This window comes from Hippoglossus stenolepis, chromosome 4 (genome assembly GCF_022539355.2).
Source record: "Hippoglossus stenolepis isolate QCI-W04-F060 chromosome 4, HSTE1.2, whole genome shotgun sequence".
Classification (NCBI taxonomy): Eukaryota; Metazoa; Chordata; class Actinopteri; order Pleuronectiformes; family Pleuronectidae; genus Hippoglossus; species Hippoglossus stenolepis.
Genome location: NC_061486.1, coordinates 20,551,889 through 20,578,598, shown reverse-complemented (window position 1 = coordinate 20,578,598; position 26,710 = coordinate 20,551,889). Strand labels below are relative to the sequence as shown.

General features: G+C 40.6%; 1 protein-coding gene across 1 annotated transcript in view; it reads left to right on the top strand.

Moving 5' to 3' along the window:
* Positions 1–12,190, top strand: part of sorl1 (sortilin-related receptor, L(DLR class) A repeats containing) — a 77,862-nt gene extending 65,672 nt beyond the window's left edge. Inside the window, exons 37-48 of the mRNA XM_047339521.1 lie at positions 460–564; positions 691–757; positions 1,810–1,892; positions 1,988–2,078; positions 2,198–2,388; positions 3,530–3,649; positions 5,144–5,308; positions 6,289–6,463; positions 6,847–6,953; positions 7,203–7,395; positions 7,542–7,754; positions 8,897–12,190. Of these exons, the coding sequence (XP_047195477.1) occupies positions 460–564; positions 691–757; positions 1,810–1,892; positions 1,988–2,078; positions 2,198–2,388; positions 3,530–3,649; positions 5,144–5,308; positions 6,289–6,463; positions 6,847–6,953; positions 7,203–7,395; positions 7,542–7,754; positions 8,897–8,964 (1,578 nt within the window). The 3' untranslated portion in view covers positions 8,965–12,190. The remainder of the gene's footprint in view (positions 1–459; positions 565–690; positions 758–1,809; positions 1,893–1,987; positions 2,079–2,197; positions 2,389–3,529; positions 3,650–5,143; positions 5,309–6,288; positions 6,464–6,846; positions 6,954–7,202; positions 7,396–7,541; positions 7,755–8,896) is intronic.
* Positions 12,191–26,710: the final 14,520 nt, after the last annotated feature.

The window sequence follows — 26,710 nt, the reverse complement described above, 5'->3', positions numbered from 1 at the left end:
GACTGACTGACCCTCAAACCCTGATACATTTAAGTCATTGCTTAAGACTCACGTCTTCTCACTGGCTTTCAATTCGAGTTGAGACCTTCATTTTATTTGCTAGTGTGCAATATTTAATATGAATGATTATGATGTTTAACATTTTATTGCTTTTCGTAATTTCTATTTATTCTTTTTTTTATATATAGTGTTTTGTTTTTTTTTGTTTGTTCAGCACTGGTTAACTGTGGTTGTTTTATATGTGCTGTATAAATAAACTTTGACTACACTGTGTTCCTAAAGGTTTGTAGGAAACTATTTGAGCTCCTGTATGCTTTTCTTTGGTGTGTGTGTGTGTGTGTGTGTGTGTGTGTGTGTGTGTGTGTGTGTGTGTGTGTGTGTGTGTGTGTGTGTGTGTGTGTGTGTGTGTGTGTGTGTGTGTGTGTGTGTGTGTGTGTGTGTGTGTGTGTGTGTGTTCAGGTTGAATACAGTGAGCGTGGAGGTCTTGATTGGACATCACAGAGATGCATTACAACCAGCACTAAGGTGAAGGAGCTGCAGCCAGACAACCTGTACAGGTTCAGGGTAAGTCACTCATACACACACTCACACTGTTCTGTTACGATCATAAAACGGTGAGAAACCTATGATTTCCACAGTGGTGATAGTATCATGCACAGATGTGGATGTTTCTGATATGATGATTCTCAGGTGGCAGCAGTGACCAGTCGAGGTGTGGGGAACTGGACAGAGGTTAAATCCATCACTCCTAAGAAAGGTAACTCGTCCATCTATCACACAAATACAATTTAAACATCTGTCCAACACTGTCCCCTGCTGGTGTTAGGTAGGTATGTCAGGTTGTGCAGGTGTGCTGTGCTTGGAGTTACACCAGTGTTTGTAACTTAAACTGTGATAGTGGGACTGCTGATGAATCTGATGGTTTGGATCTCAGTGCACAAAGCGTGTCCTTTAGGGAAAAGCACAGAAATAGCCTCACCACATAACTTTAAAACCGCTGGCAGCTTCCTTGGGCAAACCGCCGACCACATGTTTTCACTCCTCTCCCAGCACAATTAAAATGGTCAGATTAAACCACAAGGCTAAATAAATTCACCACAGTTCATGGCACGATCATCAAAAGTGCTCTTAACCTAGATTAATATTAAGATTAGTTGGCCATCATAAATTCTCAAAGTGAAGATTGGTGAATAATAACCAGGGGAAAAACAAAACTCCTTTTGTGTCCAATTCCACATGATAATTTACAATTATTACATCACAGTCGTGGCATTGTCATCACTCTGTTCAGATTAAATTAAGTCACATTCAGTTTTCAATCATTAATTCATTCACATTACTTTGCCTCACAAAAAGAAATGTGCTCATTGGAACAAATGGAATGAAAATCTGTTCACAAAGATTCTGTCCTTCATTCATTCATTCATTCAAAATACAAAAACTATAAAAGATTTCTCCAAAGTGCACTTTGGGTTAATTTGTCCGAGTTTATGGATGATTTAACTCTTTAACTCTTGAACCTTGAACATATGGTGCATTCTTTTAAAAGCTGTGATTGGTTGATCGAAAAAATGGAATAAAAATTCCTTAAATCTCACTTCACGGTTTTTACCTTGAAGGCTGAGATGCTTTGGGAAGAAGAATCTAGTCTTATTTGGGATGGGAGACATCCTCAGAAAGAATTTAATTTTCTCAATAGGTGCAAACTCTTTGTGTGAGGAGGCTACGAGAATACAGCTGCTGGAAGGCTTTTAATGTGAAACTCATGGCGGTTTCATTTTCATTTAATTCCTCTTTGTCCTGCTGCAGCTCTGCCTCCGCCCTCTGTGATCGCTGACAGCATCACGCCTGACTCCATGAGTCTTTCCTTCAGCCTGAACTCGCAGTACGATGTAAGTCTCTCTTTAAAATAACATCTCAGGTCGTAAGATTGTGTTCTGTCTCTGTGTGTCCGAACATGACTGATGGTTCCCTGTGTTTCTTTAAGGTGAAACAGTACATTGTGATTCTGTCGTGGCAGTTTGACAAACACGTCAAGGAGAGCAAGAACTTCACAGTTAGAGAGGGGATTCTCAAAGGTACTGTTTAATGGCGATGTGTCTTTGTCCAGATACTTGTGCACTTTCAATTTCAAGTGACCCAGTGACACCGACTATCATCTCAATCCAGTCATTCCCTGTGTGCTGCCTGTTTCCAGCTGCAAACCTGACGGCGGGAACCATGTATGAAGTGGCTGTGTGGGCTCACACCAGCATAGGAGACAGTCCCACTGCCCTGTCCCATCATCAGACCGCCGGCACGCAGCCAGAGAGACCCTACCTCAAAACCAGGGCTCTCAATCAGACAGCTGTGGACTGCACCTGGACCCTCAAAGGACCCCCCGCTCAGGTACAACACTCACCATAGATATATATACATGTGATACAGTAAAAAATAACTAGTACATTCGAATATGGTGTGCACCTGCTCTTTATGCTGATCTACATACTCAGTGACTACACATCATTTAGCCTATTAGGGCCAGTTATTTACACTGAACCATTAAAAACGAATCCATTGAAGACATAAAATGACTTGATAAAAGTGTCCAATGAAAAATAAACATTAAAATTGTCACAATTAAATGAATAACATACATTAAAGTATTTTTATGCATTTCTGCAAAGCTGATAACTTTATTTGGAGGTCAATGATGTTCCTAATCAAGACAACACTGAACTGCAACACACTTCCTCTCGGTTTTGATTTGATTTTATAGGGAACTAATACAAGTATAAGAAAAAACTACAAGTGCACTCACTACCTCTGCCAAGGCCCAACAGACCACATATGAACCACATTTATGAAATAAAAATGCTGGATGGGTTCTTCCCTGGCACATACTGCATTCTTCCACCAAGTTTTGTAGAAAATCCTTGTTGTAGTTTTTGCGTAATCCTTCGAAATGACAAATAAACATAACGTCCTTGGCGGAGGTGCCTATCCATAGTTTTCCGAAAACAATGTTAGAAGGTCACAGAACGAAAAACTCTCCATAAAAAGAACTCTTTGTACTTTGACTTTAAACACTCAGTGCTTCAAAAAGGCAGATATACAGTGAATACTATTTCAGCCTCTTGTCCACACGTGAACAGCGTTGCGCGTCATTTAAATGGCGATTTTTACAAATGCCTTCCAAAGTTACATTTTCTTTAACTACGGTTTCTGTTGTGTCATGTAACACCAACAATGCTATATACTGGTGAGCATGCTCACAATGTTCTTCTCTGGTATTCGATTTATGGGTTGTAGTTGTTTTAGTGTTTTCGTCTGGACAGATATTTTGTAAAACGTGGTCTTGGTCTTCATATAAAAACGAAGGGGAAAATATCCCTTCAGAAAAATATCCGCAGTAGTGAAGACCAGGATCATATGTTCCATCTCTGTAATAAATACTTTGAAAAGATTTGATCAAGGACCAGACCCCATCCACAGAACCCTTTTACTGAGTGCACAAGTTGACTTTGTTTTATTTGTGGGTTGTGTGTAGATGTATGGTGTGTTTTATGCCACCTCCTTCCTGGATTTGTACCGGAGTCCTCACCTGGTCCGCAGCACTTCCCTCAGCCTCACAGTCACAGTGGACAGTGATGAACAGTATCTCTTCCTGGTGAGTCTTTTGAAATCCTCTACAGACTATTTCACTCCACTTAAACATCTGCTGCCTCAAAGTCTGGAGGTCTGCATCCTGGTCTTTTTTTAAATTTGTGCTGATACCATTTTCATATTTAACTGACGCTTTTACTTTTGTGCAGTAAAGCTAAATCCAGAGACGTCTGGGCAGATGTCTGAACCCCCAAGAGTCTCACATGAAGTCATTCACATCTCTCAGTCACTCTGTTTTCACACCAAAGGGTTCGGGCTGGCATGAAGCCAAACTTGTTCCAGCAGTCAGGGGGTCTGAACAGAGACGTCTGATTAAAGATAAAATGGGGGGGTGGCTGGAGGGCTAAATTATCCTCAGTCTTTTCACCTAACAGAGAAAAAGTCAGAGCAGAAGTAGCAAATTATTCTGTGTCAGGTTCGCGGATGCAGGTGCTAATGGGAAACATGATCTGATCTGCAGCTCTGCCACAACCTGTCTGCTGTGGAAGGAAAAGTGAACAGCTGATCATGACTACATTAGTGAAGACAGATTTTAACATCATGTGCTTCACTACACGTACAGCTTTAAAACCATGGCTATTACTCACATTAGAAAAACAATATCACATCAGAGTATTCAGCATTTTCCATTTGAATTTGTTATGAAATACAGCAGTTCCTGTTCATACACACTGTAAAATGACCCAGAAATATAAAGTGTGGATTGAATACACCAAGTAAAGGTGTCTGGGGAGTAACTGTTCACTGCTCCTTCAGAAGGTCCACCCCCCCCACGTTCATCCACGTGCATTGCCAAAGTGCACCATGGATCTCAACAAGTTGGAATTAGCCACCACAGACATGAGCATTAACTGTGGACAAATCCAGCCTCTGAATTTACACAATCTACAATGTGTGTTTCTGGCCCTTGAAGAGGCAGACAGTCAGATATACTGATGTGCACACACAGAACGTACAACTCGCTCACTGTGAGGAGATGTTGGCAGAATTTACATAAGTGTATTGAATTAATATTGCTTACCCTGCCTTTAAATACTTTAGATCATTAACATTATCAATCAATGTGTGTTTTTATCTACGAGACCTCATCCATGAAAATGTAAAACTAAATGTAAGATTTCAACATAATTATTGTTGGATCACATTGTTGTTTTTTGCGTATATTTGTGTCTGGTGATGTTAATGTGGAAATGTTGTTTAGGGGCTAAATAAAATGAGGCATTATGGGAAAATAAAAAGCAGCATAATAACAACAAACATTGGCATTACAGACATTTTAATACAGTGGAGTCAATTTTAAGTGAAGGGTTTTCCATCCATGTCGGTGTCATTGTAGAATAGACTAATTATATAATAAACAGGTAATAACAGGTCACATAGGGGCATCGTCATTATTGGAGCAGAAGTCATTGAATAGGTGACTGGGAGCATCAGCTTGCCTCGTTTGCATTATTGTACCGTTTCACTGTGGTGATTTTTCTCACTTGTCTCTTCTCAGGTGCGTTCCGTCTCCCCCTTCCTGGGCCCTCCCTCTGAGTACTCTGTGGTGAAAATGATTCCCAACGAGAGGCTGCCACCCAGGAACCTCCATCGTGTGCGAGTAGACAAAACACAGGCCACGCTGAAGTGGCAGCCGCCTTATGACGCCCCAAACACCGCTCTGGTAAAACACTGTCTCATGTTACTGTGATGATGAATACATGATGATAAGCATCAGGAATGTGATCAGGGGGGTGTTTCATGACCTGGTAGAGTTGAACAGACAACAACAGATAATCTGATAGGCAAATGCTGACGTTCACCACTGTACTGACGGGTGTCTTATCGGTAAACCTGTCAGGTCTTGAACCCGTTTATCCGCTTATTTTTATCTTTGAAAATGTCCTTCTCCTTTACACCACACTTACTGTGAGCCTCCATTGAATATGTTCTCAGATACACAAGACATGATGATATAGTGTAAAGTGCCACCCCTGTATTTCTCACCCATCAGGGTGATTGAAGGTTTAAGCTCTGCCCAGTACTTTTCCCTGATGGTCCAGGTCTCTTATTGAGGCTGCACTGGTTCTGAAGTTGATGATATTGGGGCAAAAACATCCCCCGACTTTCTAGTATATGTTTCAAGACTGTATTTCACGACTCCTCCAGCAGGTTTAGCAGCGAGTTCTGGCATCCCAGAATCAGCATCTCAGTGTTTGTCTAGCCTGCTCATTTGTGACATCAGCCTGGGTTGTTTCAGCACGGCTCACACGCAGGACACACGCCTGTGAGGCGCTTCACACGCAGGCAGTGTGGCCCAGGCGTTACAGTGGATGTGTAGTTGGGCTTGAGCACAGGGGACAACACGAATCTTCACTGAACCTTTTTGTGGCAATTGACGATGCCACCGGGGTCTCCCCACAACAGCCAGAGACAAACCATTCTCTTTTCATCATATTTATTTATATAACAGGCGCAAAAAATCAACTCAAACACTAAACATAAATTTTCCAGCAGTCTTTGATAGTCTTTGACACGATCTAATCATTTGTCAGACTGGATGGATTTCAACTCTCAGCAATCTGAATCTGTTCTGTTTTAGTGAACTTGACCTCTGTGTGTGTGTGTGTGTGTGTGTGTGTGTGTTTCTTCATGTATCTCTAGACCTATGCAATCCACGTGCGGGACGTGATCCGTAAAGTGGAGCTCGATTACAAGGTGACCACACCGAACAACACAGTGGAGTACCTGCTGAAAGGCCTGGAGCCCGGAGGACGGTACAGCATCTCTGTCCGCCTGCGCAACATGAGCAAGGAGGCCAGCTTCACTCTCAGCACAGGTCAGACACACACACACACACACACACACACACACACACACACACACACAGAGCTTCTCATGTCTTTTCTTTCTGAGCAGTAACTATCATACAGCTTGTCATTGTGCCACCATGTTAATTAACTCAATAGTGTTAATCACTGTTAGTCAATCTAGAAAATGTACTATTACCAATTTTGTAACATGTGTTAGTGTTACATTATTTTACGTAATTCATCAAATATGTCACATCAAAGTGCACAACATGATGCAGTTTGTAGTATTTGTAATACTTTGTACTCTTTCATGAGCTCCCAACACACTTAAATACAAGCAGTAACTTTACAGAGACAATACAGTGATGGTCCAGTGTTGCTTAAAGAAGTATTTTCTCCTCTGCTGCAGTTCCTCTTGCTGCTCCTGAGGCCCTGAAGATTTTGACAGAGAAAGACCACGTGTTCCTCTTCTGGAAGAGCCTGGCTGTCAGGGAGAAGGAGTTCAATGAGAGCAGGGTGAGACACTGTTGTTTTACACAGTCTTCTCACACTCTACTAAAGGCCTGCTGGACTTTAATACAGCTTAATGATATATAATAATAATAATGACCTTGATGTTAAGGTTTTTTTTTAATTGTTAGTACTGCGATTTAATCAGCAAGCACAGTAGTAGAAACAGAAGTGTTTTCATAAGGACAGATTTTCTGCCCAATTCATTTATGCTCCTTTTGTCCTCCTCTGACTTTCTTGGCGTGATCCTCACAGGGGTATGAGGTGCACGTACATGACAGCATCACCAACCAGACGTCCTACCTGGGAAACACCACAGAGACCTACTTCCGCATCAGCAGCCTGCTGGTGGGTCACAACTACACTTTCTTCGTGCAGGCCCGCTGCCTGCTCAGCGGTCAGCTGTGTGGGGAACCAGCTCTGCTGCTCTTTGACGAGCTGACAGCAGGTACTGCATCTACAGACTAACAGCATGTTGTAATGTGAGCTGTAGCATAAAGGAAAACAAGTGTTTGCACAGTTAAATACTGTGTGTAATGACGGTGAACCTGATTTTTCCCTTCATGCAATTAATGCTCCTTTCCTCTTGCCTAGGGACCAATGACGCCTCCCGCAGTGAGGGCCACTCAGGGGACATGGCAGCAGTGGTAGTGCCCGTCCTCTTCCTGCTGCTGCTCGGAGTGTGCGGCAGCTTGGGGGCACTCTACCTCCGACACCGCCGGCTGCAGAACAATTTCACAGCCTTTGCCAACTCCCACTACAACTCTCGCTTGGGCTCTGCCATCTTCTCATCAGGGGATGAGCTGGGTAAGACTTTCTACTTTGTACATGGTCATCCAGGAAAACAGTCAGAAGAGATCAGTAGGGTCCAGGACCCATCTGTGTCTGATCACTAGGCAGGAGGCTGGTCACTGCACTGGAAACTCCCACTGGTTGCTCAGGTTGCCTCGCAAGTGTAGAAGGTGGAGATTCTAGGCAGATAAATAAATAGAAATGTCACTGAGGGTTGGAGAGAAAATCACACACTAAACTTTAGAAGGCACATGTAGTTTCCCTTCACCCACAGGAAACGGCAAAAGGAGAGAATAAGATTAAGAGGTGAACGTCCATGTGTTGTTTGGATATACAAGAGAATAGATGGTCGACTCAAGAAGCTTAACATATAACAGAAACTCCCTTCATATGCTGTGTTTCCATAAACATACATTTTAGCGCATTTTGAAGTATTGCATGAGTAAATAACCAAAAAAAGAGTAAATGTACTCATTGGGAGATTGAAACGTCAAGTCACATGACTGATCAGCTGTTTCCGCTTCTCGAGAACAAGAGGAAGCTGGTAACAGAGTAATTATAACTTGCCCTTGTAGATGGCCAAAGTAACTTGTATTGTTTCTCCATTTTTTTTTACTTTTCATTAACATTGCAACATTGGGCAATTTTTAACATTCTAGTTAATGTTTCAGGGTTAAATTCTCAGGTCTTTTTTTCCTTTTATATTTCGACTATAAGAACTAGACAATCATATGTAGGATTCTTCGGCCTTGGCGGAGGTATGTGCTCTACTGAGTGCAAGTCTTGTTTTTTACTTTTGCGTCGTTTCAAAAGTTCACTTCAAATTTTCTTGAAAATGTATTGGTAACGCAGAGAGTGACTCTAATTAGCAGTCAACATGATGACTTGGATTTACGATGCTGCTCATCGGTCCGTCTGTGTAACAAAGCGCCATGAAAAGGTCCTAATATTCTGCTGAACAATTTAGACACACTTAAAACTTTGACTGTTACCCTTTGTGCTGATACAGAAACAGTGTGGAGGGGATCAGACACAGAACAAATCAGTTTTTTTAAGTAGATTGATTTTCACTTCTCGTGGTTGTCAATAAAAAGCCTTAACTCAAACAGCAAACTTGTCGTAAACACTCCTCTCTGTTCTCTCCTCTTCCTCTCCAGGTGACGATGATGAAGATGCTCCCATGATCAGCGGCTTCTCAGACGACGTTCCCATGGTCATCGCGTAGCAAGACATCCCTCCATTACCTGTTTATCTCTCCGCCCTCCTCCTCTTCTCTTTCTCTCTTCCCCCACCCCCCCCATCGCTCCTCCCCCCTCCCTCAAATAACAGGAAACATGAAGAAAAAAAAGGAAAAGTGTAACAAGAGAAAGAGATATTTTTCAAATATACAATGCACTTTTTTTGGGATGCGCAATAACTTATTTTTTATAATACTAAATATATATATGTATGTTCGGGGTCAAAAAAGACTGGGAGGAGGACACTGAAACAAACTGTGAAGGATTTGAGTTTGTGGAGGAGGGAGAGAGACCCTGTTTGTGATGCAAACTCACTATCCATAGGAGCGGTTCACTGCTTAAAGCCAAAATAAGCATCCAGAGACTGAAATATAGAATGCAAAAACATTTTAAGAGTCACTAAAGATAAAAAAAAATACATATTTAGATATGGTATATGCTGTATACAAAATGTACACATAGAAACGGTCGGAGCAGTAACTGTTACATAGTTTGGTATTAGTACAGTGTGTACTATAGCAGTGTATGTAACAGTGGTGCCCAGGGTGAGAGTCGGATGAGTTAACTGTGGATTATGTTTCTTCATTTACTGAATCTCAATGTTTGGGAACTGTTCTTGTAAACATATTTAAACAGATCCATGACTGGATTGACCATTGGCACCTTGTAGTGTCCCCATAGATCCACTTTTTTTTACTCTGTTTTCCACCACCAGCACACTGTTCTATGTCTGTATGTAGAGGCAACACATGTCCCACGATATGATAATATTTCTGGCTTTGAGGGGGAAGGAATCCCTCACAGCATTGCCAAGGTCCTAACTATTTGTAAATATTGGCTTTTAATATGTTCTCTCCTTGTAATGCTGTACCATATCATTCTGTAAAATGTGTAATCTTTTTTTTTTTTTTTAATCATTCAGGACCACAAATTATTGCCCCCAGCATTTTGCCATAGCTGTAGTCGTAGAGGAAGTGTGTTTGGGGTTCTCAGGGAACTGTGTCAGAGCGGACACCAGCGCAGCACCACCACCATCACCACCACCACCATGGCTTAGGCAGCACTGTCCATCTACTGTTGATTAGGTACAGAAACCTCTGAGGAGGTCAGGATCAGCTGTGGGTGGAATGACTGGCAGGTACACGTCATTGTCAGTAGTGATGATGAAGAGTCAGGTTTGGAAAAAGGTTGAAAGGGCTGATTCACGCAAAAATACACTTAAATACGTGTTCACATACCTCTGTTAGCATGTAGTTGTAGTTTGACAGTTTTAAGAGATCTGTCGCTGAGATTTCTCGTGCTACATGTACATCTCTTTCTAGAGACGGTTATCTTTTGCCAAAAAAAGTCGCCATAAAATCGAAGGTTCACCACTGATGCATTTGCGCATGTGTGACTGGGGCCTTGTTGTGCAGTCAGACCTGATTTTACTTTGAAAGCTAGTGAGGGCAGGCTTCTAAGCATATCTAGTGGGAGCTAGCACGGCTAATAGGCTAACTCTTAACCAAACAGCTTTTTATGAGACAATATGATTTTAATTGTGCAATACTTACTTTTTTTTGACACTCCAGCATGCTGTTCTGGCTTCATTACTGGTATAACTTCAGTATGTCAATAAAATCCAGTTCAAGGCTGTTTATAAACAGTCTTTTGTAAAAAAACGCTTTTTTATAGATTATAGGGCTACAAATAACAATATAATTTTCCATTGATGACATTCGATCATTCAATTCATTGTTCGGTTAATATGTCACAAAATAGTGATTGATGTCTAACCGTAATTTGCCAATGCTGTTGTGACCGGGCCTTTCTTCTTTCTTTTCTATTCACCCTCATTCCACGGGTGTTGAGGCAGAAATCTCAGAGGCCGATATCTCAAAACATTTATGAACTATAAAAGAAAATAATCTAGATTGTAGGTCCTGTGTGAGAAAACATACTTTCTATTATTTGGTTAGCTGATCTGTCTATATCGGTATGTACGGTCACACTGTTGTAAGTCCATTAATGTCTAACTCAAAACACATTTTGGAGAATCCTCACCATTGTTCTCCCCCCCCCACCCCCCCACCCCCACCTGACTCTGCACTATAGTCCATTAACTGATTTTTGTGTTTTGCTTCTCAGCTTGAGCCATTAGAACTGATGGTGTTCTGCTCTTATTTTGTTTTGTTTGTCGAGATGTCTTCATGAATGTATTTTATACTGTATCTATACTTTCCAAGGTACTGTCCCAGCTCATAATGCTACTGTCACCACCTGTGAGGTTTATGCACACTCCCTGGTTTTGTCCTGGCTCCAACGAGTTTGTAAAGCGCCCATTCTACTGAGGACAACACAGGCTTTCTGTTGTTCCTCTGTAGACTGGCTCTTACAACCTTCAGCGCTCACATCATTAACCCAGAGCAGCAAACCTTTTCTTTGTCAGGTAGAGCCCAGAAAATTCCTGAACCATATTTCTTTTCCCCATCTCATTCTTCTCCCCCATCATTAACCCCCGTCTGTGCTGTAACATGTAAGGTTTCCTCAAGGCTTGATTTTCAGCTCTTTACCCTGTTTTTCACACATTTGGTCTGTTTCTTGGCCTTAAAAACAGATTCCTCTGGCATTGATGCTGTTTTTTGCTCTGTGGAGTTTCTGACTTTGTGTTTTGCCACATAATGCCTTATTAGAACACATTTGGTTTTTATGTAATGTATTGTTTTTTGTGATAGAACACAAGTGCACATGCATGCCTACACAGTCTCACACACACACACACACACACACACACACACACACACACACACACACACACACACACACACACACACACACACACACACACACACCCATACATCAGGCTAAGGAGGCTAGAGAAGAGGTTGGTGTCAGGGCATTCGGTTGTCTTTGTCAGATCACTGCTCCTTTCTGTGTCGGCTGCTGTAAGCTGCCACTTAGTCTGGTTTTAGTCAGGTTTTACTCATGTACAAAGTACGATTATTTGTTATTATGTGATGGTTTGCTCCCCTCTTGTCTTAATGTCAACTCTTGTCAAATAGTTTGCTTCAAAATGTCGTTTGGCACAGAGGACAGTTGGACTTGGCCGTGTCTGAAGATGTTAATGTCTCGCTTGCTTTTCTCGGAAGTTGCAAGAAAACTGAGATGTTTGGAGAAACAGTGTGAGGTGTTTTAAAAACCACTTATACTGAAATAAAGTTGCTGGAAATGAAACTCTGTCTTGTCCTTCTTTTGCGCAGTGCCGGAGAGGAGTTTGTAAAGATACAGAAGTGAGATAAACCATTTTGTCTTGTTATTGAGGTATGGATGAATATGTCATGTATGATGAAAGCACAACTTCACAGATGTGAACTCCAACATACAGTTGAGAAATGACACGTTCAGTCATGCAGTCATGAAGAAAACAGTAGGAGGTTACTAAATAATGACCCTGAAAGGTCCTCTGGTATGGAGGCTGACAGGTGCTGTCAGAATAATTAAAGTCTGACAGTGTTTGATTATAATCAATTAATAAACTGACAAGTCAAACAATAAAGTCATTCATTAGGATGATTTTAAATAATGGAGTATGAACTGTAAAGAAATCAGTATTTGATACAATTTATGTTTTATTTATTTTCTCATTCTGTTTTTGAACAATTGTTATAAACCAGAATAATAACTTTAGTTCCATTTAAAGTATGGACATGGGATCAAACATTGGATTCAGGAAGGACATAAAATATAACTTTTTATGATACATACAACATTGGGATAAAAGAGATGATTTTCTTTTAAAAGAGAAACTAGAGATACAATAAATAATTAAGAAGCTACTGTCAAGATAACACTAATATGGTTTGGGAAGAAGGAATTGAAGTCATAGTGATCAACAATGTCTGAATGTCTGTCTATTTTGTATTTCTTCAACATTTTCATTACCCTCTAATTTCTAAATATTTCTCCAAAGCTCAAGAGAAAAATTCATACAATTGTCACAATTCGCAAGTGTAAAATAGAAGTTACTTCTTATTTCTTGCAATAGGTATAAAAAAATTCTCAGTCAGTAATCATAATGTATTTTGTGAAGGATATTGAAATGAACTTGTTTTACTTTGTCTCTGAGTTTGTGATCACTTACCATTTTTATCCAGTTTTGTCACAAGCTTCAGTTTTTAGTTATCGTACAAATATTCCTACCAATTCTATGGTGGGGTGAAAATCATAAACGGAATTTTTTAAGAGGAAGATCAGAGGTACAATAGTTCCAAGTCATTTTTATTTAACCAAAAAGTAGTATTAAGATTGGCAAAAACTTCAATCAGTGCTGTCCTGATAAGTTCAGGTTGCGGCACCATAGTGTTAGAAGGTTGTTGTGTTCACTGCTGCAGAGGAAAGTTCCTGTTTATGAACACAACAGCTCATTTGTCTCCTTCTACAACAGAGCTGCACAGCTCAGCTACTACTTAGCTCTGAGCTTGGCTAAATAAGTCCAAAGACACAAAGACCAGTTGCCATGTAGGGAGAGCCAGATCAGATGATGATAATGTGATATAACTTCCAGGATGTTGGCCGTTGACCTCGGAGGTCGTTTAAGGGTTAAAGGCGGCAGGATCCGGGTTCTGGTTAAATGGTCCCACTAGAGATGATGGTTCCTTCCTTGCACCATATGTGTCTGCAGTTTGGAGATAAATGAAAAGTGATATGTAATTACATGGTGCAGTTTTAACCACTTTACAGTATATTTTTGCCCTGTACAGTCATACAGCCCATGTACAGCTCTTTCTTAATCACACATCACTCACACACAACTGGGACAGAACACTAAATCAAGGTTATTTGCAGGATACAGTTTCTTCACCAAGGACACTTCAGAAAGCAGAATGGAGAAGCTGGGGATCAAACCACAGACCCTCTGGTTCGTGGACGACTCGCTCTACCTCCTCAGCCACTGCCTCTCAGATCTCTGGGTTTTTTAACCAGGCTTTGATGAGAGCATTAGTTCTGTTGGACCAGTTGTTGAGGGACTCTTCTTGCCCGTGAAATGTTGTAAAGACATTCAAGGTCTCCACAGGGTAAAACCCACCCCTGACTTTTACTCTGGTGTCCTCAACAGCTTGATATTTTAAATTGTGAACATGAGAGCTGAGCTGGAAGGTGAAGCTTTTGATTTACCAGTCAAACTATGTTCCGACCCTCGCCTGTGGTCACGAGCTTTACATTGTGACAGGAAGGACGAGATACACGGATGAAATGAGCAGATGAAACAAGCGTTCTACATTGAGATAGGGTGAGGAGTTTGGACATCCACAGAGCCGTTGGTCTTTTGTGTCAAATGGAACCTGTTGAGGTGGTTCACACATCTGATTAGGATGAAGATGTCTCATGAGCAACTTCCACTGGCGGTCCTCTGGGCACGCCCGACTGGGAGAAGGGACAATTTATCACAATTGGCAGAGGCTGTCATTCTCACACTGGATTCCGATTGTCACTGTTTACTGTTGCCTCTAATAAAACTCTAATGTAGATGTTTCAAGTTACTAAACCAAGCATTTCGTGTGCTGCTGCATTCAACAAATCAACCAGGACTGAAATCTTAACAATACTCATTTGCAATCCATATTTATTGAAATATAAGTAGTTGTTTGACAGACAAACAGACACTGAGATGATCCAGCTGGAATGGTTAAGCTATTAATATCCTCAGGAAACCAAGAATCAGGTCAGAGATTTGCACTTTTATCAGAACTGTAAATAAATCTCAGTGCATTTTAAAAGACTGTTTATAATACCACCTGGAGGAAGTTTTAATGCCTTCAGTTACAAAGTAAGCATCTAAAATGATGTCAGTTCTATTTTAATCAGGTTTCTAAGTTTAAGGCTGCCAAAATTTGTTTAAAGTGGGTTAGGGTTAGGGTTAACCCTGACGCTTGTCCATAAAGATGTATTGTGCAGTACACACACACACACACACACACATATTCAATTTATTTTAGTGAGGACACTCATTGGCATAATGCGTTCCCTGCCCCCTTACCCTAACCTTAACTATCAATAACTAAATGCCTAACCCTAACCCTAACCTAATTCTAAACCTAAAACCAAGTCTTAACCCCAAAACAATCCAATAGAAGAGGGTCAGAAGGTGAGGACCAGCCAAAATGTCCTCACTTTCCCAAAATGTCCTCACTCCGTGGGTTGTAGGCTCAAATTGGTCCTCACAAAGATAGCTGTAAAAGAGCACACACACACACACACACACTCAGAAAGACACACAAAGTAAGGGTAAGCCTCATCAGGGAGCTGCCGGTTGCTTTCTAGTGTAGCTACTAGTCAAAGGTCACGAAGGTTGAGACCATAGCACAAATGCACACACGCATAAATGCACAACAACAACAGAGCACTTGTCTCAACCTCCACAGGTCAAGAGGTGATCAAGAGCTTTTTGACAGTTGCCCAGTTTCTAATTGCCCAGGGTCAAAGGTCAGTAGACTGGAGGTTGACGATGCAAGATCAAGACTGGAGTGAAGGCTGTGAGAGAAGAAGAAAGAGAGAGGAGAGTAAAGGAGGATAACATTGGTTTGGAGGTTTCCTACACTTCACAACATTATCAACAAAAAGAGTTTCTACATAAGAATTTACTCAAAAACATCGAGGAAAGTTTCATGAATATTCTACAAAACAAATTCAAAACACCAGGCAATCTAAGCATGTAAATCATTTATAAATTCTATTTTGTGCCACTTGGGGGCGTGAAAACATTGTTGACTTATTACCACCTTTTGAGTTGATATGAAGAACTGGTTCACAAACAAACAGCTTATTTACACATCCAGCAGTTACAGTGAAACATTATCATTCATTTGGAGCTGTGTCCTTGAATTAGTACAATATTCATACTCTTCTCACTCTGTTTTTGGTCCCCACCACCTCCTGCACTCCACCATGTTGATGAGCTATTACAGTGGCTCAGTACCTACTGCAGCTAGTTCACAGCATTTCACGAGTCTAAAATCTATCGGCTTGGCCAAAGAAAAATAAATAATAATAATAATGTTAATAATATCAGTAAATGGATAAACATTTCTTACATTGCACTAATTAAAACAAAGTTACAAAGTGCTTTCAAAAAAGAAATAATAAAAGCAACTCAAAACTGTTAAAATGTTAAGCAATCTAAAACCAAAAGAAGTGAAATAAAGGAAAGAAAGAATAAACTACATAAGTGAGGCTATGAGAACTGTGGAACTGAAACAAAGCAGCGAAGTTGTGGCCCGGACGATTTAACAATGAGCTGAATCTGGCACCACAGCTCCGTAAAGCCAGGGGGAGCTGCAGATTCTCTGTGGGTTCGTCACTGTGAGCATTTTACATAGTCACATAGTACATGTTATGAAAATATCAATAACAGCTCCTCTGAGGAACACATGTTGAGATACTGGTACACATTTGCAAACTGTATCTTGTGAACACACAAAAAGTGAAAATTAAAGAAATCTGAATAATAATAATGAAGAAACATCGAGAGAGAAGTTTTAAGGCTCAGAACACCACACCTGAACAATCACTGCTTGCCGTATCGCCTGATAAGCAAAGTTACAAAAAGCAGATGTTTCTCATTCTTTCACAATCTGACAAACACATTGTTTCACTGAGGCCTTCACAGGCAGCTGGCTTTGCAGAGGACTGGTTCCCATGGGCTCAGACTAAAATGACTTTGGAGACAGGATCAGGTTTTATATGACGGTGCTGCATTTAGTCATTATCATCAGCTCCTTGCTGCCTCAGTTTAACAGATTCTCAGTGGACATTTGCCAGACTAATATCTGATTGTAAAACTCCGCCTGTAAGATTTAAGCTAGTTTAATTAAGGCAATCAAAAGGCTTAAATTAATTCAATAAATCCAATATTCCTTTCCATTATTTAACCAAATCTCAGTACATGTTGCATTCAGTAATTTGCTGTAATCTAAAGCTATATTATTACTAACTGAAAAATGTTCCAGGTCGAAATTAAACTTTCTTTAATGCACTTAAATGTGAAATTGCAAGAATGGAGGCTTTTTCTTATTTAACAGCTTCCCTGAAGTCTTCCTGGAGGTCTGATGAGAGACTAATAGTTTCACTTTTATTAACAGAGCACCTTTCAAAACATAATGTTTTAAATTAAAATTGTAATAATAATAATAATAAAAAGTTAAATAATTAAAACAAGTACAGTAAATACCATCAGTTAGGAAAAAGCCAAAGGATAAAAGTAGGTTTAAGAAATGAGATCACATATGTGATGATGATGTGTTTATATATCTGTTCATACATTTATCTATTTATCAAGGCAACTTGCACCAAGAGAAGAATTTCTTGAAGATGAAGACGAAGTTCGCGTTTTTCCCCTCAACCCAAAACATCTTCGTTCCAGTGAATATAGGTTCAGTCATTTAGTTGAGTTCTCATCCTGCCACATCCATTCTACTGGTGATTATATTCACATCGGGAGCGGGTCCTCTCTACGGAGGCCACCATGTTTTTTACAGTAGCCCAAACTGGACAAACTAACACATTTTGAGTTTTTATGACAACTGAAGGCCACCACAGGCTATCTTTCATGTTTGGAAGGGGAGGGTGAGGGGAGGGGTATTCAGCTGCAACATGCAACTTTACCTGTAGATGTCACTAGATTCTACACACTGAACCTTTAACACAACTGATCCTGTGGCCAAACTTGCACAAGTAACGCAATGAGAAAATTCGCGTCACGCTTGGTGTGAACACAGCTTTATAATCTACATAATTACATAACACACAAATACAACAGCGACAAGGCAAAAGTACATTTATTCTGAGAGATCTCCTCACCCTCTGTACAGACCTCTATTGAATCAGTGACATGTATCCAGCACATGACAAATACATGTCCGTATTAGCAAACACTCATCGGCAAAGTCATCAAATCCACTGTTTCATGAATTCATTATGAGAACCTGTTCTGTTTTCCTGTGATTTGTTCTATACCTGATGTAGTGTGCGGCTAATTTTGCTCTCTGTTATTGCTTGAATTAGGTTTAATAAACAGATTTTTACTCTTCATTAATTAATCATAAAATGACATCAGAATGCCTATAATTCATGAGTAACTAGTGTATCAGCACCCCCTACAATGGACTATTCCATAGCAAACCTACCACAAGTAAATTTGTCGTCCTGGTGAAGAAGTCGTGTCTGAGCTGGTGCTTTCATACTGAGGTAGATGAAAGAGTCGATGGGTGAGGAGCTGTGCAGGTGAGTTAGTGGGAGCAGAGGGGACCAGAGGCCACACCCAGCCAGCAACACACACTGTAGGGAATGAAAGACAAGACACAAAACACACACATGCAGATCGAAAAAGTGACCAGAATACAGGCAAAGTTCTTACAATCCCATCACTGTTGATATGCCCAGAATGTTGTGATGTGGTAGAACAGAAAAGTTGAAGTTAGCTGTAGTTTTACAATTTTCATTTCACAAATCTGAGGTAGAACATTCAAAACAATGTGTTATATCTACCCAAAGCATATGTAACACGGAGGAGTTATAACGATATATATCGACTTTTAACTTCAACTCTCAGCTTTATTTGACCCAGAAGGGCAATTTGTGTTTACAGCTAGGAAGTACAACACAGAAGACACAAAATAACATTAAACATATAGTACAATGAGGGAAGTGGGAGGAGCCCTGAATACAGTAGGCCAGAGAAACCAAGAACAGGAGTCGCAGGCATCCTTTACTATAATTATATAAATAACACTATGTAAATAGAATATTAATACACAAGAAGTACAAAAAAATATTATTGAATAAATAAGATCAATTGCAAGAGTCAGGCAGTCCATATAAAGTGCATTGTACCAGTCTATTGATAACCTGATCAGCATCTTACCAACTGGAATACAATCAACCATCATCAAGGACATAGTCTTCATCATCATCATCATCACACAAGAACCACATCAAATTAAAACTTGAATTTAAAAGACAAATATGTAACACATATTGAACTGATATCAGATTTTAAAGACTAGATTTCGAGCTTATCCAGATATCTACAGAAACTTTGGAAAATGTTCTATAACTTTGTCAAAATACATATTGTAAGGAGGCGAAGAGAGAGTTTGTAACCATTCATCCTCGAGGCCTAACATCAGTTCATGGTAACACAATCACTTTCTTGTGGTCGTCTGTCTGCATGTTTGTATGTATGGATGTATGGATGGATATAGTCATTTGTGTATACCTTATGTTGTGTGTTTTACCTGTCATGTGAAGCACTTTGTAACTGTGTGTTTTAAAAAGTGCTATATAAAAAAATATTTTATGAATTATTGTGGGGAGCACTGGACTCTGATAAACTGTGATTTAATTTCCTCACCAAATTTTTCCTTCTTTACATTTCACATACTCTGTCTCCGTCCCGAAGCCGCCTAACAAATAATCAGGAGAGAGAAAACGCCCCTGATGACTTTAACAAGACAACTCGATGTAACATTCCCTGTTTCAGGTGTAGCAAACGAACTGAACTGACTCTGGGTATGTGGTGAAATCTGCAGAATGATGGCAGTGAAGTGATTACTATTGGCTGGCGTGTGCTGCTCTCATCATTGGTGTGTCTACGAACACCTTCAATTTTTACAAAATCCCCCAAAACTACACTGAAGCTACAAACATTAGGCCTCATCCAAAGCTCCAGGTGGTGTAAGTATTTTATTTAAGAACGTCTTCAAAACACGATGAGAGGAGCCGACAGCGTTCGTCATCATCGGCCGACATTTCATCGTGCTCCAGCTCTTTTCATACTGACAAGTGTGTTGTCTTGTGAATCCAGACTGCAGCAATTAGTTGGCCACAACCATGCGGGCCTTTTCATTTGCAGGAGATTTCACAAAAACAAAACTTCCCTTACCCCCCTTGTTCTAACACGCCAGAGGCTGTTCACCTTGGAGACCTGCTGCGGTCTTTATATGTGATAATAAAGACAGAAACCCTTTAGTCTTGTCTTGCTCTAGTGCTAAAGCTCTGATATACTAGGTATGTATCTCTATCACTCCCTATAATTTTGGTATACTGGAGGACATTGGTATTGTTAAATATTGGTATTGTGCGTCTCTGACAGTATCACAGCTGGGGTGGTGCTTTGGGCTGAACTCAGACTCTCCCCGTCTGCCTGAGGAATCGCTGCTCTGACCTTGTCAGACTCACAGACAGAAGCGAGAGGCAGAAAGAGCCTGAACCAAATGATTATGTCTTCCTCCCTCGAGCCCCTTGGGATCCATGAGTTAACCTTTTTGCCCTTTAGAAAGATTTAGAAGACTTAAAAGTTTGATGGGTATTGCGGCATGGCTGTAGCCCTGGAGACGAACCAAAAGCAAGTCAAAGCAGAGTGAAATGTTGTTTCATCATAATTATATCTTTACCTGTATTTTAAGACCAAGTCCCATGAAAGATAAATACCACATTATATGAGGCATTGTTAATCCAAGTTAAAAAAGAGCAGAGCAGCCTCTGCAGTCAAATCCCAGTTTTTACTGCTGAGAGCCTCATCGTACCCTCTCATGGCATGAGACCACGCCACGGCTAACAACTACTGCTTCATGCATGCCTTCTATTAGTGCTGGCTCAAAGCAAAAGTTAGTTACACATCTACAAAAATAATTTTACTAATGGCAAATGTATCTCCATCTTCTTGTTGCTCTGACCATCATCACATCCTGTTTCCTGACCTCTGGTTTGCAGTTGAATGGCTGATCAGTTTATTTTGTTGTACATTTTCTGGAGTTGTGTTGCTGTTTTTTAGATTTTCAGAGTTCTTGTTTCCTGCCTCCCTGGACTTATACGACCTATCAGAATTGAATTGCACCTTCCTGCCTACCAGGACTGTACCTTTACCTATATTTACATACCAGTGGGAGCAGATGTGTATTTCATGGTAGTAATATTTAGTTATTCATAAAATTCACAATTTCAGAGCATTTACACACATAAACAAGTGTGAACTATTGCGTTTATTTAGTTCCTAAAATTTGCGTGTACACGGGTCTGAGACGAGCACAAGCGTGCCCTTCCCCCCTCGCTTCCCCCCTCGTTTCCAACGGACTCTCGCTCATCAAGTTGCATTTGGAGACTTTGGAGGCGGGGACAATGGCTGATGCTCCCCTCCTTCGATTGGTCACTTTGAACACTCCACTCCCAAACTTATCCCTGATCCTCTAACCTGCTTCTTCAGAGGTGGAGAGAGAAGAGTTACATTAAGTCACTTCTACAAGGCGCGTAACACAAAAAATTGTGCATATATAACATGTCACAATTGTGGCTCTTTGTGTCGACAGCAGTGGTATCTATGATCCACGAAGTTTACAACAGCATTTGTATGTGTACCAGAAATGCTCGCTCGTGAGTGTGTGACTGTTCTGTGCACTTGTATCATATGAGCTGGAAGACCAACAGCACAGTGAACTCATTGGATTTGAATGACTTCATGATGGTTCCTCTAGTGCTGCTCTTAAGACAGTCCTCAAACATTCAGCCCCACTTCTGCCTCAGAAGCAGTTCATTATTACCAGGCTACAGTACATACCTGCTGTACCGGAACGGTTGCTTTCTGACATCTGCCATTAATATGTTTCCTCTGGCACTCAGCATGTGACCTGTAATAATATGTTTCCCAGCACATACGGCGTGGACCTTGAAAACACAGCTGACAGCTGCGTAAGTGAATGATGAGTGTTTTCATGCACATCACGGTTCAGTCGTCCCATTTTCAGGATCAGGTGAATCTGAGTGACGGATACAGATGCTTTATCAACTTAATTTGCTGATAACAGCTTTCCACTGCTAAAACGTCAAGAAATGCAAGGTCCAGGTGCTTTCAGGGTTTGCTCAGCAGACGTGTTGTCACATCGCAACAAAGGGCGACTGCCACAAACACAACAGTATTACAACCTTTTTACTGCTACACCAGGACAGCCTATACTTTTAACAAGACTAACACCATGTCCACACAGGAGGTGATCAGCACATTAGCAAAGCAACAGTAGAAACATCACGTGTCTATGTTAGGACAAGTCATAAATCTGAAGTAGCTCCAGAGCTTTAACAGGACAAGAGAACAGTCCATTCCAAACAGGCAGGTTTATTATTATTTAGAAATATGTCCAGTAGTTTTGCTCAGATTTATTTTTGATCGATTCCTCCACTTTCGATGTAAGCAGTCTTCTCCCCTGCTGTCAGTGGCCAAATCTCATCACGTCTCTCAGCCAGGTCTCTCGTGTGTTGACGTCTGGGCGAGTCCCAGATTATCATGGAGGAGAAAATGTTACACTTTCCACTAAACTGCTGCAAATCAGATGTTGGATTTTTCAAGAGGGACAGACGATTTGATAAGAGGCATGTAATTTGCAGAAGATGCTGTTATCGATGACGGAAACAGCATCACTGCCTGCTGAAAGTGTAAAACACATCTGTCTGCTGGCAGCAGTTGCAGCCCAGCCCTCTATGCTGCAGTGTGAATCCTGAGCATCAAACCGTTCAAATTTTACAGGAAGAGAAAAGACAGGGATTTTGATGTAACAATACTATGATTTTTTTGTCACATATTTGGAACATAACAGGAGATTAAAGTTAATTCAAACAGTTAACGCAGAACCCAAGGATTAAAACTGGTACAACATGTATTTGTCATTTCATGTGGCCTTTAAAAGTTCAAGTTACAAGAATCTCAAAGTTCAGTCCATGAGTTCCTGCAGCAGCAATAAGGCTGGTAGATTATTCTGAAGAGACCGGATGGAGAATAGTTCTCATTGGCTCTAAGATGCTACTCAATAACACAACACATTTGTCCCTGTTCTATTATTTTCTACAGGATATTATCATTGTCAGCATCCTTCAAATACACTATTTGCATTAATGAAATATGTATGTGTAACATCCACCTTAACCTCTTCTCCTCCAGCAGACGTCCTTCAACCATTTCCTTAGTGCGGCTGTTCCGGCTGTGCCTGAGGGGTAGAGTGGTCGTCCTCCAACTAGAAGGTCGGCAGTTCGATTCCAGTCTTCCACATCTGCATGCCGAAGTGTCCTTGGTAAAGATGCTGAACCCTGAATGGCCCCTCATGAAAAAAAAAAAGTGCTGCCCATAGATGCACTGTATGAATGTGTGTGTGAATGGGTGAATGGCAAACTGTACTGTAAAGCGCTTTGAGTGGTCATCAAGACTAGAAAGGCTTTATGAATACGAACCATTTACCATTCAGTGACCTTTCCATCAGCTACTTTTCAGTCCACTTCAGCTGCAGTCAAAGGACAAACCATGACTGTGTGAAGATGGCTATCAGTGTGTTATTGCTGTGGGGACTTTATTGGATGAACATCCACATCTTTCTGGCCAATAGAAGAGATCGGAGTGGCAGCTCTCCTAGCAACAAGATTCACTGGTTATGAAAAGCCACTAACTAACTAACTGACACTGTGAATTGACGTCATTTAAAAACTGTTCTTCTTCTTATACTTGATGGTGATTATGTTTTGCTCATTAGCTACGCTGGTATGAATGAAAGCTACATTTGTCAAAAGACAAACGTTGTGTGTTGATATCCTTTCCGACTGATATTTTCTTCTATGTAACATAATGATTCCTCTTTTCTTTCTCTATTATGTGTGAGTGGCTTAAGGTGTTGGTTCCCTGACACTTTTCTAAAATTAGCTGAAACTGACAAAGTTATCCACTGTTCTCTATTTTCTCTTTAATAAAACAGAAGCTCTACTATTTTTCGTTCATGATGTAACATATTTTATATTATACAAAATATGACAATGACAAATCAATCTCTGTAATCATGTAATCAAACCTTTTTTGTAGCTCTTACCCACCACACACACACACACACACACACACACACACACACGCAGATTAAGATAGTGTCCACTAAAATAAGTAGCATGCTATAAATTGTAGCTCACTTGCGTAGTAGCTAGTTATGTGCAACACTGACCCCCTCATTTGGACAGCACACACACACAGACAGTGAATAGACAAATGTTGCCATTGATTCTTGTCAAAACACAGATACATTTCTGTACTTGAGTTTTACTCAATGAAAATAAAAAAACAACCTTCAACTGCATAAACTGTCAACAACAACATCGTCACCATGTCAACACCTTCCTACTTCCTATTGACTGTATTCATCCACAGGAGTAGAGACTGATTTATGTGCTGCTCTCACAAAAAACAATCAATCTAAAGTTGTGAATTTAGTTGAGTGTTAATATGTGTCTATAATATAATTATATATAATATAATTATAATAAACAATATAATTATAATAATTTTAATATAATATTGTTTTCAAAAGATTTGCCTCTGCACACTCAAAATCCCACTTTATCAAAGACAAAGAAGCCAAACACGTTAACAAAGAGAAATTCTCCACTGGATCTTGCAGCGTAGGTAACGACATACTGAAGAAAGTCATAAATACATGTCGGTGCAACTTTCCTTCGACCCCACCGAGGTGTTGCATTACTGCAGGGTACACACTCAGTTGTGTGTCGGAAGAGACTCCCTGCAGCTTCCGGCCAATAACACTCCCCTCGGTGTTGTCACAGGGATGGAAGGCTGCAGCCACAGAGGGAGGAGTAAAACCTTCCGTATTGGCAGTGAGGGAGGAAGAAGACTGAAGCTGAAGATATATGGGCCTACCTAGATGTACGGAGCAAACTCCCCAGCTGCTTGTCTGGACGAGCAGGGTGGATCTGATATGTCTTTGTGTGTTTGATGCCCTGCTTTCCGCTCTGTCAGAATGCAGGAAGGTCTGGCTCGGGGGCCGAGTCCGGTCGAAATGATGACAGTTAGGAAGTGTTCAGTACGCATAGTGTGGAGATGAGTGTGAGAGACATTCTCATTTCCATCTGCAGTGTGAGAATACACCCCTCCTCATACATTTCACTATTCTCCACTCTTGGACCAAGGCCCCCACTGGACATAAAGGGCACATTTGTTCTCAACCTTGTGCCATTGTTCTGCGAGCCTACTGTTAATATCCGTTGCAAATCTGCTTACTTTCAGATTCCATCAATACGGGTGGGGAGGACAAAGAGACGACTATATGGCCCGTTCAAGGCCCAGAGAAAGCAGAGAAAGGATGCAAACAGAGGTTGTCAGTGTGTTCCTTGACTCTGGGAGGGCGCTGACAATGACAGCAGTATGGAGCAGCCTGTTGATTGATCAGTCTGATGTTGTGCTGTGTGGGATGGATGTCGCAGACAGAATTAAACAAACAAAGGCTGAGAGGAAGTGGCCTGATTTAGTTGAGGGATTTAGAAAGGATGAATACAGTATAAGCTGAGTGGATGCGGTGGGTCTACATGTTCTTCCTGTAATCCATAAATAATTTCACACTGTGTGATGATTAAGGCCAAAGGGGAAAGAAACAGAAGCACCTACAGGCTACAGATTTCTTTTCAGAAAATCACCAAATCACAACCTGTCCCAGGTTTTATTTTCTGCGGGATTTTTCAACATCACAGCTGCTGCGGGTGCAGAGATTGGTGAAGGCCAAGGCCAACAGAGAGGGAATTAAATTCACAGGAGAAAAATACAAACAGCTTGACATGGAAGGCCATCCAACCACACCAGCTATGTTTTAATTATAGACAAAATAGAATGTATAAATATACTGTGTGCACCTGCTGTAACTCATTTTCTCCTCTATATGCACACGTTTGCCTCTGTGTACTGCACACATAGAAAATAGCTTGACTCCAGAAGTAAAACATTTACTTTAGCCAATATGTATTTTCTTGAACAATATTGTGTCCATTTTTCTATGACTTTAAACAGATATTTTACAAAGACAATTAGTTTTTTTATCTCACCGATGAAGTCTAACTGAGATTACAAATTAGTTTTTCAATGGAGACGTGGCTAAGACAAGTAGCAACCAAAAACAGGGGATAAATGAAAAATAACAAAAAATCAGGTAAAGGGAACTTCAGCAAAACAGTGTCAACTTAAAGTCCTTCTCTGGGTCTGTAACAAATTAATTGATTAACCTTTAAGTCATTCTGCAGTGTATCCTATGCGTCAAGTGAAGAATGAACAAAAGTCATTGGACCGAAAAAAAAATCCACGTTTCTGAGTCATTTTAAGTTTATTTAATTTAACCTTTTCCTCTGGTGTGTTATGGAGGATTTTGTGTATGTAAAAAGACTGCAAAGATGAAAAGCCCAAACGGTGCGATCTCTCCCCCACAGGAAACAGTGCACCTGAAGCTCCTCAAGCTCCTCAAGCTCCTGAAATGCCTCATCAGTAGCCTGGACAATTCTTCTGGGGTATCGTGATGTTACATGATGATGTCACGTGACATTTTCCATTCCCCTTTGAAAGCCAGGTGAGCTTTCATCTTGGTGGATTGCTACTGTTGGGTTACGGGTTAGGTTTTAGGGGTACCTCCAATTTACTCGGTAGTAAGAGAGAACCATTCTTAGAGGAAATGGTTTCACCTCACATAGAGGCAGACCATCTGTGTGTGTAACAAGCAGAGTGTAACTTGTCGTGCACTCCCACCCGATGTAGCCTTATATATTATAATATATTATATTATAATATAATATAATATATTTTGTCAAATAATAACTGGCGTATTCTGATTCTTGTCCAAACTAATCAATCACCACTTTTCATACAATAAACAACCAACAAAGGCAATGAGTACCAACCAA